The sequence below is a fragment of the Alosa sapidissima genome, chromosome 6 (genome assembly GCF_018492685.1).
Source record: "Alosa sapidissima isolate fAloSap1 chromosome 6, fAloSap1.pri, whole genome shotgun sequence".
Taxonomy (NCBI): domain Eukaryota; kingdom Metazoa; phylum Chordata; class Actinopteri; order Clupeiformes; family Clupeidae; genus Alosa; species Alosa sapidissima.
Window position 1 is genome coordinate 4,542,972 of NC_055962.1, and position 17,051 is coordinate 4,560,022.

General features: G+C 40.3%; 1 protein-coding gene across 1 annotated transcript; it reads left to right on the forward strand.

The window, feature by feature from the left end:
* The first annotated feature begins 4,148 nt into the window (after window positions 1–4,148).
* On the forward strand, window positions 4,149–16,352 carry LOC121711749. Its single transcript, XM_042095579.1, has 5 exons — window positions 4,149–4,480; window positions 5,729–7,058; window positions 7,624–7,801; window positions 12,886–13,000; window positions 16,115–16,352. The coding sequence occupies exons 1-2, from the start codon at window positions 4,443–4,445 to the stop codon at window positions 6,639–6,641; spliced, it is 951 nt and encodes a 316-aa protein (XP_041951513.1). The 5' UTR covers window positions 4,149–4,442; the 3' UTR covers window positions 6,642–7,058; window positions 7,624–7,801; window positions 12,886–13,000; window positions 16,115–16,352.
* The last annotated feature ends 699 nt before the right edge of the window (window positions 16,353–17,051 follow it).

Consider the following 17,051-nt stretch of genomic DNA (forward strand, 5'->3'; position numbering starts at 1 on the left):
TCAGTTTCAGCACCCCCTATGAATGACATTTCATGAAATTTGGTATCTGAAGAATGTGGTACAGCATGTCAAAATGCCTTAACTTTTAACCTTCATATCACAAGATATTGGCACATTGTTTGGGCTGCTTAATTTTGATTGACCATAGGTAGCCTGTTGAGTGAGTCAAATTAAACTTTAGGACATGTGAGCAAATGTGGCCAAGGGTAAACATACCAGTTTTCAAAATCATAGCTGAAGCGGCTCTACTCTTGGGATATAGAAATATGTCAATTGCAGCGCCCCTTATACACAGAATTTCATGAAACTAGAAGTTGTCATAGTGATCCTACTGTACATGTCAAATTTTGGCTGATTTACAACCTCTTGCCACAAGATACTGGCTATTAAAGTGCAACATTTTTGGCAGGTCTGTGCTGTATTCCGTGTATGGGGCAAAGTTCTGTAGCAACAGAGCAGACTTGGGCTTGCATAAGTTTGTGGACCAAGATTTGTTTATGATGTTTATATTCTATGATCTAATATTTACATCGATCAATGGAACTATATGCACATTTTAAAAGACTACACTGTACTGTATGTGACATCATGGCCATGCCACGCCACGGTATACAATATTATACTTGTTGATTATAAATTATATTCCTGCTTGTATCACTTCATTAATCATGTTACTGTAGGTGTCCCACAAGATGAAACTGTGATTCTCAAAGGGCTTTTGTTTGTTCATATAAAAAATTTGGATCATTTCATCACATGAGTCCTGGACAAACGCCAGGGGGTGAAATCAGGGTAGAATAACATGTTGCAATATGATTTTGCCAGTTCAACTTCTAAAGTCTACAGCCATGTTTAAGAAGAATATGTGTCATTTACATGATTATGGACAACCAATTAAGCATATGCATGTAATTCTAAACTTACACTATGCACAAAAAAAACAGCACTGACTCTCCCTTAATACTGTATGTAATAAACAAAGCTACGTGGCGTTACTAATCCACCCACTATCTCGATTCCAGAGAAAATCTCTCCGCAGCACAGTAAGCCTTTCTCTTTTTTTCCTTTCTCCTTTTGTTTTGCTTTGATTCTGTAAGGCAACCGTGAGTTTGAGAAAGGCGCCATATAAACAAAACGTATTATTATTATTTATTTATCTTCATTTTCTGAGGATGAATGTTTTGTTCACTGACACATCATGGCCTTTGACTGAACCCTTGCTTTACAAGACACCCTTGGCCTGTAGTTTAAGTCATTCTTCTGTTATTGCACCAACATATATTGTTAGCTACAGTACTAAGGAAACAAATTGTGTTAAATCGCCACAGCAGTTAAATAGCTTAAACAAAGTTGCACAAATTGGGAGACATTTTTTTATTGATATTTTTGTTATGGTTATATATGACCGTTGCTACAGCATTTTCCCTTTAAAGAGAATAAAACAACAACACTCTGCTTGATTTTACATGGCTATAGAAGGTTAGGTTTACTGCTAGACTTTGAGAATTATTGAGCCAGTTGAAAATATAAAGCTACGATAACAGTCAAAGGAATGGAGTCTCTTAAAATGAAATCTTATCTTGTCTTATCTACACTTTGAACAGCACTATGGGTTCCCTGCAGATTTTCAAATTAAACTGTCAGCATAATGGTCCATTAAATGCCATTTTATCTAATCTGGCAACAAGTCGAGCAGAAATTTTGCTGTTGTTATTAGAGGCCTGAATGGTTAAATGCTTACTTTCCTGAGGTGGTTTAGGCTGATATCGCACTCACAGTCCTACGGCATAAAAAAACACCCCCTCTCAATGTTGTGCTCATTAAGCTGTCATAGTCTGACAGGAACAGCGTCCTCCCTCCCCCTGAAGAAGCTACCAAAACTTCAGGAACCATACCCCCTCCACCATATATAGCTTTCCCTGCATATCTGTCATATTCTGAGTAGAAACATTATTAAAATGGCGTCTTATCTTGGGTTACTGATTAGGGTAGAGCTGATTTTCAAGAAAAAGCTTCTACAGGAGCTAAGGCTAAGGGGCCAGGAGAGTGGTTGTCAGTAAGTGGGTGCTTACCTTCAGTAGCTGAGTAGGCCACTTTTGGTGAAGTCTAATGAAGTGAGTAATGTAGGCTGAGCAGATGTTGACAGTAGAGAAGAGGGGCAGCAATCCCAGGCTAACCAAGCAAGCCAAACTGATTTATGACTGGTGTAAGCCTCTCTCAGTCTCTCTCCCTCTCTCTCTCCCTCTCTCATTAGAGCTTGGCCAACACAAGGGTCCCACCCTGCAATGACGGATTGCAAAATTGTTCACTAATTCTCTTCAAAAACAAATTCATTGAGGGAAGAAGAGAGCAGTAAAAAGTCAAACCTTATTATGAAGCCTGTAAAGGCTTTTACTCAGAACTCCCCAAAACTAATGGCACATTATTATTATAAAATACATAATTATAAAATACATTGTGTTATTATTCCCTGTAGGCCATCTTCCCACTTAATCTATAACATCCATGTTATTTTGGACATATGAGAATGTTTCTATTACTGTAATACAGATGACAGGACTGATAGGATTGGAGTTCAGGCAACGCAAGCCCTCAAACAACATACAGTACACTAAATAAGTAAACTTGGTGTGGTAACACTTTTTTTCCGAACATGAGCAAGCTTCTGCACTTACAATGATGACATAACATAGGCTAAGTAAGGGATAATGTATAGAACACCGTTCATTATCGGGAAAATAAGTCCCGACAGGAGACTTGGAATCTACAAGCTTTATGAATGTGGCAAAATGCAACACTTCAATCAGAAGACACAAGAACAATTATCCACTGTTATTGTTCAGATGTCACCACACTGTTTTGATGTTTTTGTCTTTACATTTTAGCAGTGGTGGACCGTGCGTTCAGTGGTAGGCCTTCAATGATGACTATTTTTTGCCAAAAAATAATAATAGTGGGGCGTTCCGCATTGCATTTTTTTTGCATTTCAGTATTAAAATGTGCAATTTCCCAGCATTTCACGGGGGGGGGGGTTCTCTTTCTCACGCAAATCTGTGTAGCACTCAACATCTTCGTTAGACAAACAAGTAGGCCTAATGTTCCGACCTGAATTCCGCATTGCTTAGATCGTTAGGCGAATAGCACCCGGCCATCATCCTCATCAGCAGCAAAGTAAATAGGCTGTTAGGCTAGGCTACTTATTTATCACCCATATACAATCTGCTGCCTGCTAATGTCCGGTGAAGACGTGCAATTTAGTCCATGTCATATTGAAAGTGAACACCACGTGCGCTCAAGTATGGGTTTGTGCAGACTATTTTGAAATATTTAGGCTATCGGTTGCTTAACTTATGTTCATGACTTGCATGCACATAGGCTATGGTAGCCTACTGCCACAGGTCTACAATGATGTGTTCATTTAATAGTTTAATCTATCAGCAAACTTGCTTCAGACTGTTTGTAGGGCTCTCCTACCTGTAGCTTTAACGTTAACGTTAGTGCAACTGTTTTAGCTTGTGTTGCTGCTCTGATTACACACCACATTAAACATAAAAATCAGAAAATGTATTGCCCTATACAGTACTACTGCTTGTTGCCTATTTCATAATGTCTGATGGCCACGCTATTGATTTCACCAATAATGTCCACAAAACACAGATATATAAATAGTCAGGCTAATTAGCAGGGCAGGAAACCAAGGCAAATGACAATTTTCACATAGATGCCGATCCAGAGAGCTTCACCAAAGCCACATCAACTCACACACAACTTCAAGCTATACGATCTAGTAGTAACCAAGCACTGCGGTTTGCAAGCAGCACAAAAACAGTTTTTATAGAAAAGGGCCAGATTACAAGCATGTATTACAAGTCTATGTTATCAAATAAACATTAAACAAAATTGGCTACTGATAGAATTGGATGTCTCGAGACCGTGGTCTGGGTCTTGTCACAGTCTTGACCGTCTTTGGTCTTGTCTTGGTCTCATTGTCTTGGTCTTGCGGTCTCAGGTCGACATAGTGGTCGTGAGATTTGCAACAAATAATGTCCATGATACAAAACATGACATTCGATAATGCAACATTAAATCAAAGATTGTTAAGGCGGAGCTCGGAGTTAAGGCGGAATTATTTCGCCTTTCACGCTCTTCAAATGCAACCTTTCAAATGCAACCAATCAATGACACATGTATTTTGTTGTGATTAAGAAACTGGCGCTCATCCAATCAAAAGACGCAAGTGTAGCCAGCGCGAAACGTTAGGTTTACGTCGTAGCTGTCAGTCTCAGTCAGACCTAGTAATAATAATGTCAGCGAATTCCGCCATCATTAAATTTGCATTCACGTAGCATAAAGAAAGTTGCAGTCCAGGGGCAAGAAAGAAGCATTCTGCAAAATGCAAGTTTTGCAAAGTCTCTCTCACCGAAACAGCCGGGACCACATCAATGTTCACCAGACACCTGGAGCGGAGACACCCGGAGAGGTAAGCTAGCCAGTTGGTACTGGCTCCAAACTCTTTATCCATACCAATCTCACATGACCAGATCATGCATGTGTTAGTATTATGTATCATGACATGCTCTTCTTACACGCGCGGTATAAATTATTTAGAGACGGATATTTTTTTGCAAGCTTCAGTTATTTGCAGACTTACTGAAACATTTTTGGCTAAGAGTGTAACTACATGCTAACTACAGGTAGTTAACTTATCAGTGTCTCCCGGCTACTTAAACATTAACAGTTTCCACCAACGTTAGATATTTTGGCGAATTCATTGAGTAGAAATACTGTATATCAAAACCGTGTCAGGGAGCACTTTAAGGGCTGGTATCATGTGGTTTGTTGTTGATTTTGGCATAATATGGTTGCTGACACGCAAGGATGAGCAATTTGGGTGCCTCGACATTGCTAGGTTAGCACTAGTGGCATTCTCGACGATGAAGCCAGATCATATCAGAGCAGCTCTGGCCTAGATAGCAAGGAGGATGATGGAATTGAGCCTTAATTTTATAGTCAATAAAACTCAATTTCTCTCCCTGCTTTGACATCTGTTTTCGACTGACATTGTGTCATAAAAGCTGTGAGGTAAAAACGTCCTAAAACCAGAGACACTTATGAAGGAGAAATGTACAATTTGACATGTTGATTGTTTAGCGACAGCTCGAAACTCCTTGCAACGAGTTTGATTCACACGCCGCAACTCCTCGTCATGAATCTTGAGTTTGAATTGGCGTGAACATAATACTGACACCCATTCTACAAAATGTACATGTTTGACGTGGTTATGGTGGTTAGGCGTCTTGTCCTGTGTTAACTGCACCAGTCCAGCATGTAGGGCTACCACAGCATGTTATTATTAGATCGGTAGATAGATAGATAGATAGATAGAGTAATGTATTTATCTATCTTTCTCTATCTATTATGGGACACAATTCTATTGTATAGCCTAGGTCAGAGTGTAACTTAAGACTTTTTTGAATATGTATATATATTTTTTTCTTTCATTTCTTGTCATCAGCTGTGATTGCTGGCTGACACATAAGGAGGCTTAATGCAATGTGAAAAATCAATTTTCTGTTAATGTGTCACACTGGATTGGATGAGGTTATTTTGTATGTAAAGACCTGCACTCATTGATAGATTTAAAATTACTGCATTTGTAAGATACAGTAGTTTGTTGTGGTTGAATAGAAACAGATGACTTACAGATTCTTTTTCCCCTATGTTGTAGGTACTTGGAGTACAAAGCTAGATCTACAGCATCATTGTCTGATCCAACACAGCCACAAATAGCGGTGTTTGCTCTAAACATCCAGCTATATTCTCCAAATTCAGCCAGGCAACAGGCTATCACCCAGTCCATCCTCCAGAACCTCATAGTTGGATGTTCTCTCCCCCTGTCTATCGTTGAGAATCCATACTTCCTGAATGTCCTGGATTGCAAATACACTCCTGTGTTAAGGGCCACTTTGACAGAGAAGTTGATTCCTCACCTTGTCACTAACGTTAAGGATGACATAATCAAAGCCCTTGAAGTCCAGCCAAATGTAGCAATAACAACAGACCTCTGGTCTGACCGGAGGCTTCGGTCCTTCCTGGGAGTTACTGCTCATGTTATCTGCAAGAACAAGGACTCCTACATTTTACAGTCTTTTTTGCTAGACTGTAGCCGTTTCACAGGGAAACACTGTGGTGAACGAATTGCCTTAGCATTTGACAGCATTGTTGAGGAGTATGGCATTGGCCATAAGATAAGCTACATCCTGACGGATAACGCGTCCAACATGAAGCGGTCCTTTAAAGTCAGGATGCTAGAAGTAGAGCAGCCTGAAGGTGACAGCAGCGATGAGCTTGATGATGAAACAATGTGGGAGGATGCAGAGGATTCTGATCCATGGTCAACGGGTGAACGTCTCTCTTGCTTTGCCCACTCGCTGCAACTCGTGATTAATGATGGGATGAAAGAGGTAAAGGCAATAGCTAGAGCCATTGCCAAGGCCAGCAAGTTTACAACCCTGCTGCACAGCAGTAGTAAGCACAGAGACTTGTTTGAGGCCCACTTTGGCTGTAATAAGTGTATCCCAGCAGCAAACAATACACGCTGGAATAGCACTTACAGACAGTTAAAGGCTCTCATCACTTGACCACCGCACTTACAAACAGTTAAAGGCTCTCATCACTTGACCACCGAGCCATCACTGAAATGTGCATTTCAGCCCGAGAATGGGCTCAGCAAAAAGACCTTTGTGCTTTGCTTGAGCCTTTTTCTGAGGCAACAGACCTTACAGAAGGTGATCATCAGGTGACTATTAGCATGGTAGTCCCCACCGTACTGGACTTGAAGAGTCATCTTACAAAGATGGAAGTGCAAATGCCTCAGCTCGTAACTATAGTCAGGGCACTGAAAAGATCCTTAGAGAAACGGTTCTCTGGAATCTTTAGGCGGATTCGCATGGATGAAGAGGATCCAGAGGAGCCGTTTAGCCATCGGATCTACTTCCTTGCTGCCATGCTCGACCCCCAGTTTGGACTGACCTGGGTAGACTTAGACGTCCAAAATGGTAAAACCGGACCATCACTGAAGAGGTTCAGAGATGACCTTAAAGGAACCATATGTAAGAAATGTATCTCAATTAATCATAAAATGGCCCTGATATGTCACTAGACATTAAGAAATTATGTTCATTTCAAATACTTATATCACTGACAACAGTAATCCGGCCAGGATATTGTCATTTAAAAAGTGAAGTTGCAGCCCTCAACTGATGTTGATGTTGTGTTTTGTCATGTCATGTTGTGTTTTGGCCTGATGCGCCACCCTCCACCTATCTACTAATCACAAAGTCAGTAGTGTTTCGGTATCGGGGTTGGCAACCTCAAGTCAGGGGGGAGGGGGAGGGGATACACCTCTCCACAGTAATTTGAAAGTGATTGCAGTACCAGTTTTGGCCACAATCTTACATATGGTTCCTTTAAAACATCATTAACAGGTGGCTATATAGTTATTATTTATTACTGTTGTTATTGTTGCATTACTATTATAGTCATTGTTTTTTACCCTCGTTAGAGGCATCCTGTCTAATCCTGTCTCTTGTGTGTGTGTGTGTGTGTGTGCACTTTTTCAAGGCCTTTTGATCAGAGAGGCAGACAGAGATGCAGCTGCAGCACCAATAGAAGAAGATGCAGAAGCATCGGATAGTGACTCCGCCCCACCGCCGAAACAGCGTCTTCTTTCACGCTACAAGACCTTTAGGTTGCAACGCAGCACAACCCAGGAATCGAGCACTGATGCACAAATACGCAAGTACCTAGACAGCATAAATGACTGTGACTGTGATGCACTCACCTTTTGGTCAAAAAACAAAGAGCGTTTCCCCAGTCTGCACTAGGGGTGTAATGGTTCATGTATTCGTATTGAACCGAAACGGTGCGGGCGTCACGGTTCGGTGTATGAATTTACACAGAGAATACACGGTATAAAAAAAAATAAAACATCGTGTGCGTATTAATTAATGTCATGCGCAATTACTGTTAAGTAGCGAGAGTTACGGGAGTTCTTTAGCGACACCTAACGCTAATCTGTAGCCTCGCCTTAGCTCTGAAGCTCTGATTGGCGCCTCTGTTTTTTTTGTCAGGTCGTTTGTCGAGCCAGTCAGTCAGAGATAGTAGCACTAAGGTGGCGACACACATTAGAGGATCCGCTGGTCTCTTCGCAAGTTTGAGAACTTCAGTTACAGTAGTACAGGCGAAAGAGTGGTGGATAAGAAACTGTGTGTCGGCGTTGTTCAGCAGTTGTTGGGTATGTGAGTGGAAATATATGCTACACATGTTCGAAGCAATCACCCAGATGATGTAGGCTACCAATCACCGAAATGAGAGGGAAAAAAAACTTCCCCTGCGCTTCACCAGCCTTTGGATACACATACAAATAGAACCAAAACCTATGGCTTAAATTAAATGATTTCGTAATGACAGAAAGCCATGTAAATCGCGTGGTAATTACCTTTATGTTGGGGTAACTTGTAACTTCTCACATGAGGAGCTGGTAGTGTTAAGTGCATAGACAGTAAGTGTCAACGCTAACCAGGCTAATAAACAAACCATGCTACGGTGAGTTAACGTCGAAGGGCAAAGTCATGTGACTTCTAGTTGTAGTCTGTTTATGAAATGAAAGGAGCAATTTCGTTTTTTTAAAAGAAGGCAAAATAGTGTGATATTTTCACAGTTAGTAGGCTAGATTATTACTCTACACACACTGAAAAATATTGAGGCAAATTGTAGACCCTTCCATATACAACTAAACACAGATGTTGAAGGTCTTGCTTAAGTGGATTTTTAAAAATCATTATTCTATGTAATTTGCACTTTCAGCAATAAGAGATGCTGTAGGCCTATTTTAAGTTTTATAGCTGATTGTCTTATTTTGTTTACAACTTACAGATGGAGTCTGGGTACTTATTGTACTGTTTAGCCTACATCTTACACACTTCAGGCTGTTGCAGATAGCTCAGGGAAGAGACTGTATGACACTAGGTGGTACAGCCTGATACATGCACAATAAAAAAAAAATTCTTTCTGCATTTTTGGTTTTGCTTTTCCCTCCATTGTACCGAACTCGTAACGAACCGTGATGTCCGAACCAAGGTATGAACTGAACCGTGACTTCTGTGTACCGTTACACCCCTAGTCTGCACAGTGTTGCCATGAAAGTCCTCTCTGTCCCTGTCTCTTCTGCCCCAGTTGAGAGAGTTTTTAGTAGGGGTGGCATTCTAATGAGACCCCACAGTGCACGGCTAGGCTGTAAGCTGTTGCAATCTTTAATTTTCCTGAAGTGCAATCAGCCACTATTTTAAAATGTGAACTGTTTTCTCTCACTCCCTCCACTCTGAAAATATGCCTGTTTAGTTAAGTGATGCTCTCATTCTGCCTCTCTCTCTCTTTCTCTCTCTCTTTTAAGTATCATCTGTTATTTGTTCATAGTGTCTGTTCTGTTGTTCTTGCCTTACTGAAGAACATGCTTTATATTATTGGCAGTGTGTTGTAATCACATGCCATTGCAGACATCATGTCAGCATCTTGTCTTTATTCTTGTTAATGCACCATTTGATGTGCAGTTTGTATTGGTATGCATAATTTGTTTGAATTTTAATTCATGTGACATGTGCGCATGTCATTGTTGTTTACTGTATTTTATTTAAAATTGAGTTTAACTAAATAAGTGTGACCATTGACATTTAAATAACATCTGCATATCACATTGTTTTGACTTCACAGGCTTAATCTATTTCTGGCAAGGTTATAATTTAATCAATTTAATCTACAAATGAAGTATAATTGTAATTAGTTACATATTTCCCATAGCTGTTGGAGGTGTTAGCTGTTTTATCAGATGACTTTTGGACCAGTTAGTACCAGTCAGTCAGTAATATCAGTCCTCAACAGCAGACAAAGGAGTCTCAATCCTCTAATAGTGCAGTAACAGCTGTCATGCAATTGCTATACATAGTTTATCTCACCCAGTCTACGAAAACATTTACAGTGAGTGAGCTCACAGTCACACACATTCATGACATGCTCTGTCTCTGCATTGTTCTGTTTGTAGTTGAAATAATACCTTCTTAAATTGAATTTAAACTGGGACTGAACCTCTTACCCCAGTATGCTGCTCTTTTTCAATTGATGCAAGTTATGGTGTAACACTAGCTCACTAGCTGTTATTTTTTTTTTGGTCTCGGTCTTGGTATCGTCTCGACTTTGTCTTGGTCTTGACTCAGTCTGTCTTGGCCTTGGTCTCGTCTTGGTCTCGGTCTTGTTACCCTCTGGTCTTGGTAGTGTCTTGGTCTCGGTTTAGGCGGTCTTGACTACAAGTCTAGCTACTGACCAGCTACGTGCAGAGCTAGCTGACATTATGTGCATCTTGCTAACATGTAGTCCAGTTGACACTGTAACTTTACATGATATAAGTTTTTTCAAGGTTAATGCAAAAGTCCCTATTCTACATTTTCCTGATAGACAAAATAAAAGTTAGTTTGATCCAGTGTATGGTAGTGGGGCAGTGGTAGTGTAGTGGTTAAAAAGCTAGGCTAGCATGCAGTAGCCTGAAAGTTGTGGGTTAAAGTCCACCGTTGTGCACTTGAGCCCAAGTTGCTCCGGGGAAAATGTAACTTTGTAATATAGTTGACATACTGTATGTAAGTCACTTTGGACAACAGTGTCTGCTAAACATAAATAATCCATTTTCTACCCAATCACACCTATTTTATTTCACTTCATTCAAATTCAGTTCTACCTAGCTCAAGTTGCTGCAGCCAACTAGAGCTGTAATCAGGCCTTAAAAGTTAGGCCTGACAAGGCCCGAGCCCGACAGAAATCTCGAAACCCCAACATTATTCAATGTCAAGAATGAGTCATTTATACATTTTTATAAATGAGTCATATCATTATTCATGACTAACATAGGCTAGGCCAATTGGAAGTTGGAACAAAGAAATAAAATAGCCTAAGTCCTCTGTAACACCATAACATCTCAGCACTCTGAAGTTTGCTAGAAGCCTCCCATATGCAGCCCCGACATTAATTAGTTCTTGCGCCAGCTCTTCAAACCCCTCGCCATTTATGATATGATTTATGAAGGCCTAATGTCTTCACAGCGAAAGCTGACACACTTTCCGTAAACATTTGTTTCACCTTTGCAGGGTTGGGTTTTGTTGCTGTAACAAACGATGTGATTGTAGGTTGATCCTGGGCACTGGCAGGTGTGGACAAGCTTTGATCAACATGCCTTATCAGCGACGCATTCCCTGTCGTTCTGCAGAATGTTGCATCCTTTGGATTTCACATAAGCTTACCCACTGGCTCATTATTCTCATTATGCACATGGTCGAAACTTTTCCACACCTCAGTCTTTGCCGGTGCAACTAAAACGTAATCGCCAGAGGCCAGCCTCCGTTTCACCTCCTCAGCATCCATTTTTGCATCTTTCTCGCAGCTAATCAAAACGTATCACCTGACCGCTCATTTAGCCTACCGCGCAAGCCAGAGCGCAAGCCCAAACCCGGCCCGAGCCCGCGTGAAATGATAGAAATTAAGCCCGAACCCATCAAACATTTTCAGCTCTACAGCTCATGAACATGCCCCCAGAGTGTGGCACTGTAGCTGCCTGGTAGCTCTAGCTGTTGGCTGCAGCAACTCAGCTACAGTGCCACACTTTGTGTAGCACTGTAGCTGCCTGGCAACTTTAGCTGTTGGCTGCAGCAACTGAAACTACTAAACAGATTGTTTTCAGGGTTTTTTTTCCCGTATTGACAGTACTCGGTGACCTTGAAAAAAAGAGATCTATGTGAAAAATCACCAGAATTTTCTGACGCATTTCTTCTAAAAGCTGCCTTGCCTGGTACAACTATTAAATGAATTGTATTTATTTGTGTTTCATGTTTTTAATTCAGACATATCTGATGTAATTGCCTGATGCAAAATTCTGACAACAGCTGTATCCTTTCAACGTTGGACTAGGAAAGGGGAAAAGAGGATAATAGCCTCAACAGACAAAATAATGTTTTCTTCATTACTTCGTTAGAAAGTGTTTAGGTCAAGATTAAACCATCCCTGTAGTCTCAGTTACAGTCTGTGCTGATGCAGTACAGTACAGTACATTCTACAATGGTAATTTGGCAACAGTGACCCATAGCAACAAATAACGACAATAAATGGTTTTGGATTTCAGATCAATCCACACTCTTGTTCATTCTATTCAACATAATTCTCTATATTTATTTTACAAACCCTTGACATGAAGTCCTACTAATTACCCTCAACTTCCAATAAAGACAAACTACTGTAAGTTCAGAGCCAAAATATGTAACCAAATAAGTAAATTATATATTATTTTCCACAACAGGCCAGTTAGCTAAAATAAGCTTAGGTGCAAATAGCAGACCTGCCATTAGTGACTAAACTAGTAAAAAAAGCATATGGAAAGCATTGATAGCTCTGTTCATGTTGCTGGGATTGTGAGTAATTTGTTTAACCAAAATGAGCAACCGCAGAGTCTAGAGACTGTTAGAGGCAATCCATCATTCATTAACAAGATGTTTAATCAATTACAAAAAAAGAGAAATATTCTTAGAACCGTGACTCAAGTTAAGAGTCACGTTGTGGGCACCGTGTCAACAAGGAATAAGACAGTGGCGTGTTCAGTGGACTCAAAACTAATGGCATAATGACTCAAGTGTAACTGGAATATCGAGATACAAACTAGTGATTTTCTGTAACGACAAAAGTGAACTAGTGTTTCCTATCCTACTGTATATGGGTTGTTGTGAACACAACAGACATGGGTATAAGAGGTTACCTAATAGAGAAAGCAGATTCAATTGCAGTCTTTTCCAGGTGTGACTCACTAAGTCAGAGATGCCACATCTGCATTCCTCCCCCACGTCACTTCTTTGAACCTCACACCACCACCCATAGGATTTTTCATCCTCTACAGGATCAGACGCCAGATGTAAGCACATGTCTTTGATTGTAAGCCCTACATCTCACTTGCCCCCCCCCCCCCCCCCCCCAAGCTGTCTATGCACAACAGAGCAAATGAGAAAACAAATGGCACAATCAAGCCTCAAAGCATTTCCAACTGTTTCCAGTTAAGACAGCATGAATGGCCAATTACGCTATCTGTCTACTTCCTCTTGCAGGAACACGGTTGATAGCCATTGCCTAACCCTGCTTTTATTGCTGTGCACTATCCAATAATATTGAACATTACCTCCATCTTAGTGTGTCTCTAAAATCTTGACAGGTCCTTGGCAGTATACATAAGCTTAAACCTCACACACAGCACAAATGAGACAACACTTTCAACACACACAAAGATCTCGTGGGATTGCCATGGTTCACAGAGAGGCTAGCAAGATTTCCCCTGGCGATGCCTAGAAGCTTTCATCAGTCATATACTCAGACTGATAATCATCAGTCACAACATCTTAATATTGTGATATACGTGGGATAATGTTTAGACTTTGAAATGAAAATGAATCTGACTTTAGCTTAATGCTCTACAAAATGCCGACACCAAGTTACCACTAACTCAATATTGGGTAACACTTCATTTTACAGGGATCTTTGTGTCTACATAATGAAGAATAATGTAGAATGTAAGATGCAGCAACACATCTAAATTGATTGGTATCTGATGATTTACCATTAGAATGACCTGTCTCCACAACACAACCCCAGCTAAATACACTATTAAAGTCACATATGCCGTCTTCATGAGGCTGTGACACCAAGTTTTCTAACTCTGGAAAGGCATTCACAGTGGCTTTTTGACAATGTATGTCATGATTATATGTGATTAGAACATGACTGCTTGATGAAATACAGTCCGTGCAAAGCCTTGCAATGTGCTGCTTTTCATTAACCTCTGTCATCATCAGCCTTTGGCATGCAGGCCTACAGATCAGAGCACATGATTGCTTGAATGCCGATTGTGATGACGAATGTGAACGGAAACATATTCCTTAACCTGCTGTATTCCTTAAAATCAGGGCAGATATTGGTAAAACATGGATCCTGGAAAATTAAATCCTTTAAATGACTGAGAGATATGGTTTAGCCCACTGTTTTTTGACTAGATGCTGCTGTTATCTAATGCTACTAGATACTAGATGCTGCTGTTGACTAATCCCAAAGGTAATTCAATAAATGAACCAACTCTGAACTCAGGGCCAGAAGTACTATCGCTTTTGCGCCCACTTCAGGTGTATTTGTTTCACAATGTGCGTGTAAAATCGTTGCGAGGTATGTACAAACAGGCGCAACAGCGCAAACTGCCTGACGCGGGAGCTGAAAGTGACAGATCGCGTTTGTCATGTCATGCATATGCATTCATGGGAGGATCCAGGGGAAAGTGGGAGTTTAGCGTAAAAAGATGGGAGGGGAAGAGTAAAGAGCACCTAATTATGTATTCCGCAGTATGTACAAAGACTGCTCCTGAAAACGCACGTCTATTCTGCGCCTAAATACTTCCGCCTTGTAAAAGCAGGTGTTAATCCAAATTGCAGTTCAATGCGTCAATAAGAGAAACTTTCAAAGCCAACAGAATCGCTATTTAGAGCACCAGTTTTTGTGGTGAAAGTATTTGTACTACCAAAAGCAACCTTAACTTTCGTTGGCCTTTCGAATGTCTTAGGTTACTTTCACTTTCACGTCATTCACTTAAACTTTCCTACTTGCTAGATTTGACCAATCTTCCATAGCCTACTTGCACAAGTAGTTTGAGTAGAAATACTGATCTTCATTATCTCCCTGCTTTTTTACATCTTATCATGTATAGTATTATTTCATGATCGCTAAACGTTTGATTCTTTTTAATGTTGTCATCAGTTAACTTCATTTAACTGCGCTTGTATGTAGGCGCTGTGGACGTTCGTAAATTACGTTTATGGGTGGAGAAAGGCAGAGAAAGGCGCAGTTTACACTAAGGATTGAACGATAAATACGGCGGAAACTTGGGTCTGACAGCATTCGCAATCTGCGGTGTGTCCATGACGCTGATAACGCTACGTTCGCAAATGTACATACATTGGGCCCTCAGTGTCTTGTCTAGAATTTTAACGCTACAACATGTCTTGCTTCTACTCATTTTTTTACTAATTTTTTAACTAATTTTCAGAAATAAAAGTAAATGTGCCAAATTATCAGTTCATCTTAATAATAAACACACTCCCCCTTCTGGTAATTGTTAGTTAAGTCAATGCCCATCTAGCATGTCTTCATCCTCTCATCATAGCCATAAGAAATGTTACCATTTCTGTAAGCTTATTTAATATTAAATAAGCATTTCAAAATGGATCATTTAACTGCATTCTTTTCACCTTACATTTCACTGTTTTCCCTACTATGTATTCAGGAGCAGCGCAGCGTCGAATACATAGTAGAGAAAACTGTCTTCAAGGGTTTCGTTTTTGTTTGTTCTATACAGTCAATGCTCTCGAGCCCCCAACTACTTAAAAATATTAGATAGTTAGCAGGCCAGACAGAACACAAAAAAATTGTTTTGTTTACCCTTCGCTGGTTTAACGTGATGAGAACGGTTTACAATTTTAATCCACTTACATTTCTGACTGTGACATGATTTAAGCATACAGCAAAGTCCTGTAAAATATGTAATTTTAATGTAGCCCAAAATGATAGGCTATTAAAAAACTTACAACAAGTCTTACTGATCCTAGCACTCACCAGCCGTCTCAAACTGACAAGTAACTGTTAAAAACAGCACTCACTGATGCACTTATTCTTACTGTACTCTATTGTTTTAAATTGTCCTAAAATTGTTGAGAACTGCTCTAAAACTTAAACTGTTTACTATGTTGTTAGTCGCTTTGGCTAAAAAGCGTCAGCCAAATGTAATGTAATGTAATGTAAAAAAAAGTCAGACAAGGCTTTCTGCCCTACCAAAATGTATGGTCAACGCACGCTACTGGGTGGGGGATGGGTTGCTTAAGTCTGGTTGGGTTATGGGTGTTGGTGGTGGTTGGTTTCTATTGTTGTCTATGCCCTTATGTTTTTAAATATTTCATAGCTTAAAATGGTTTGGTTATGTTTATTCTTGTTGCAGACGTCCCACCAAGGTCAGAGTCAGGACCCTGCCAGACCTGCACCAGCCCCGGCCCTTTTCTATCAGTGTTTTTGTCTTTCAGCAGGGGGCTGTAGCCGTATCGGTGCACACAGGTGTGCTGTGTTTGGGCCTGATGAGCTACAAAATTAAATGGCCTGGTGTAGATGGACAAACCCTCTCCTCCTCTTCTGACATTGGCTTTTGTTTTCCATTTTGCTGTACATACCCCTAGATACTGATTGGCACTACATTTTGTTTTTTCACTTCATTATTGCACTGACTTTTTAATCTTCGCTACTATATTCTTTAATAAATATACTTTATTTACTGATGATCTTTCATGCTTGAGCCGGCATGTTACAAAGGCAACTAGACTGCATTTCCGGCGGGAACTGCGAAAGTGTGCTTACCCTGGTCCTGTCACCATTGTGAGCAGACAGTGGCATACGCTATGCTGAACCTAGCTTGATCCAGGCATTGTAACAGTGCCTTTCAGCGTTGGAACAGTGGCAATATCTCAAAAGCTCTAGGAGAGGGCTATTCAACTATTGGCTTGCGGGTTGAATGCGGTTCGTTGGATTTTACCTTTGGCCTGCCTTTGAATTTAGCTTCTATGACTGAGATCAAATCAATAAAATAAAATGACAGCAGTGATTGGCTGCAAAAATAAATAATGTCACGCGTCTTGCGCCTCTCAAACTGGGCTATCAGGTAACCTACAGAGGAACTGAAATTATGAAATATGACCAAGGCATTAAAAAGCTGCTTGTATGTCAGGATACTTATTCACTGATTTATTTTAAATACAAATAAATTCTGGTTTATTTGACAAATAATCTATGGATTTGCTCTATAAAGACCTTATGTCTGTTTGGGATTGTTTTGTGAGCCTGGGGTTGTTTTGAGAGCCTATTGATGTAGCCTATCTCAGATGTAT

Coding starts and splice junctions, on each gene's coding strand:
- LOC121711749 (XM_042095579.1), top strand. CDS start 4,443: ATGTTCACCAGACACCTGGAGCGGAGACACCCGGAGAG. Junction 4,481..5,728: donor GAGCGGAGACACCCGGAGAG/GTAAGCTAGCCA, acceptor CCTATGTTGTAG/GTACTTGGAGTACAAAGCTA.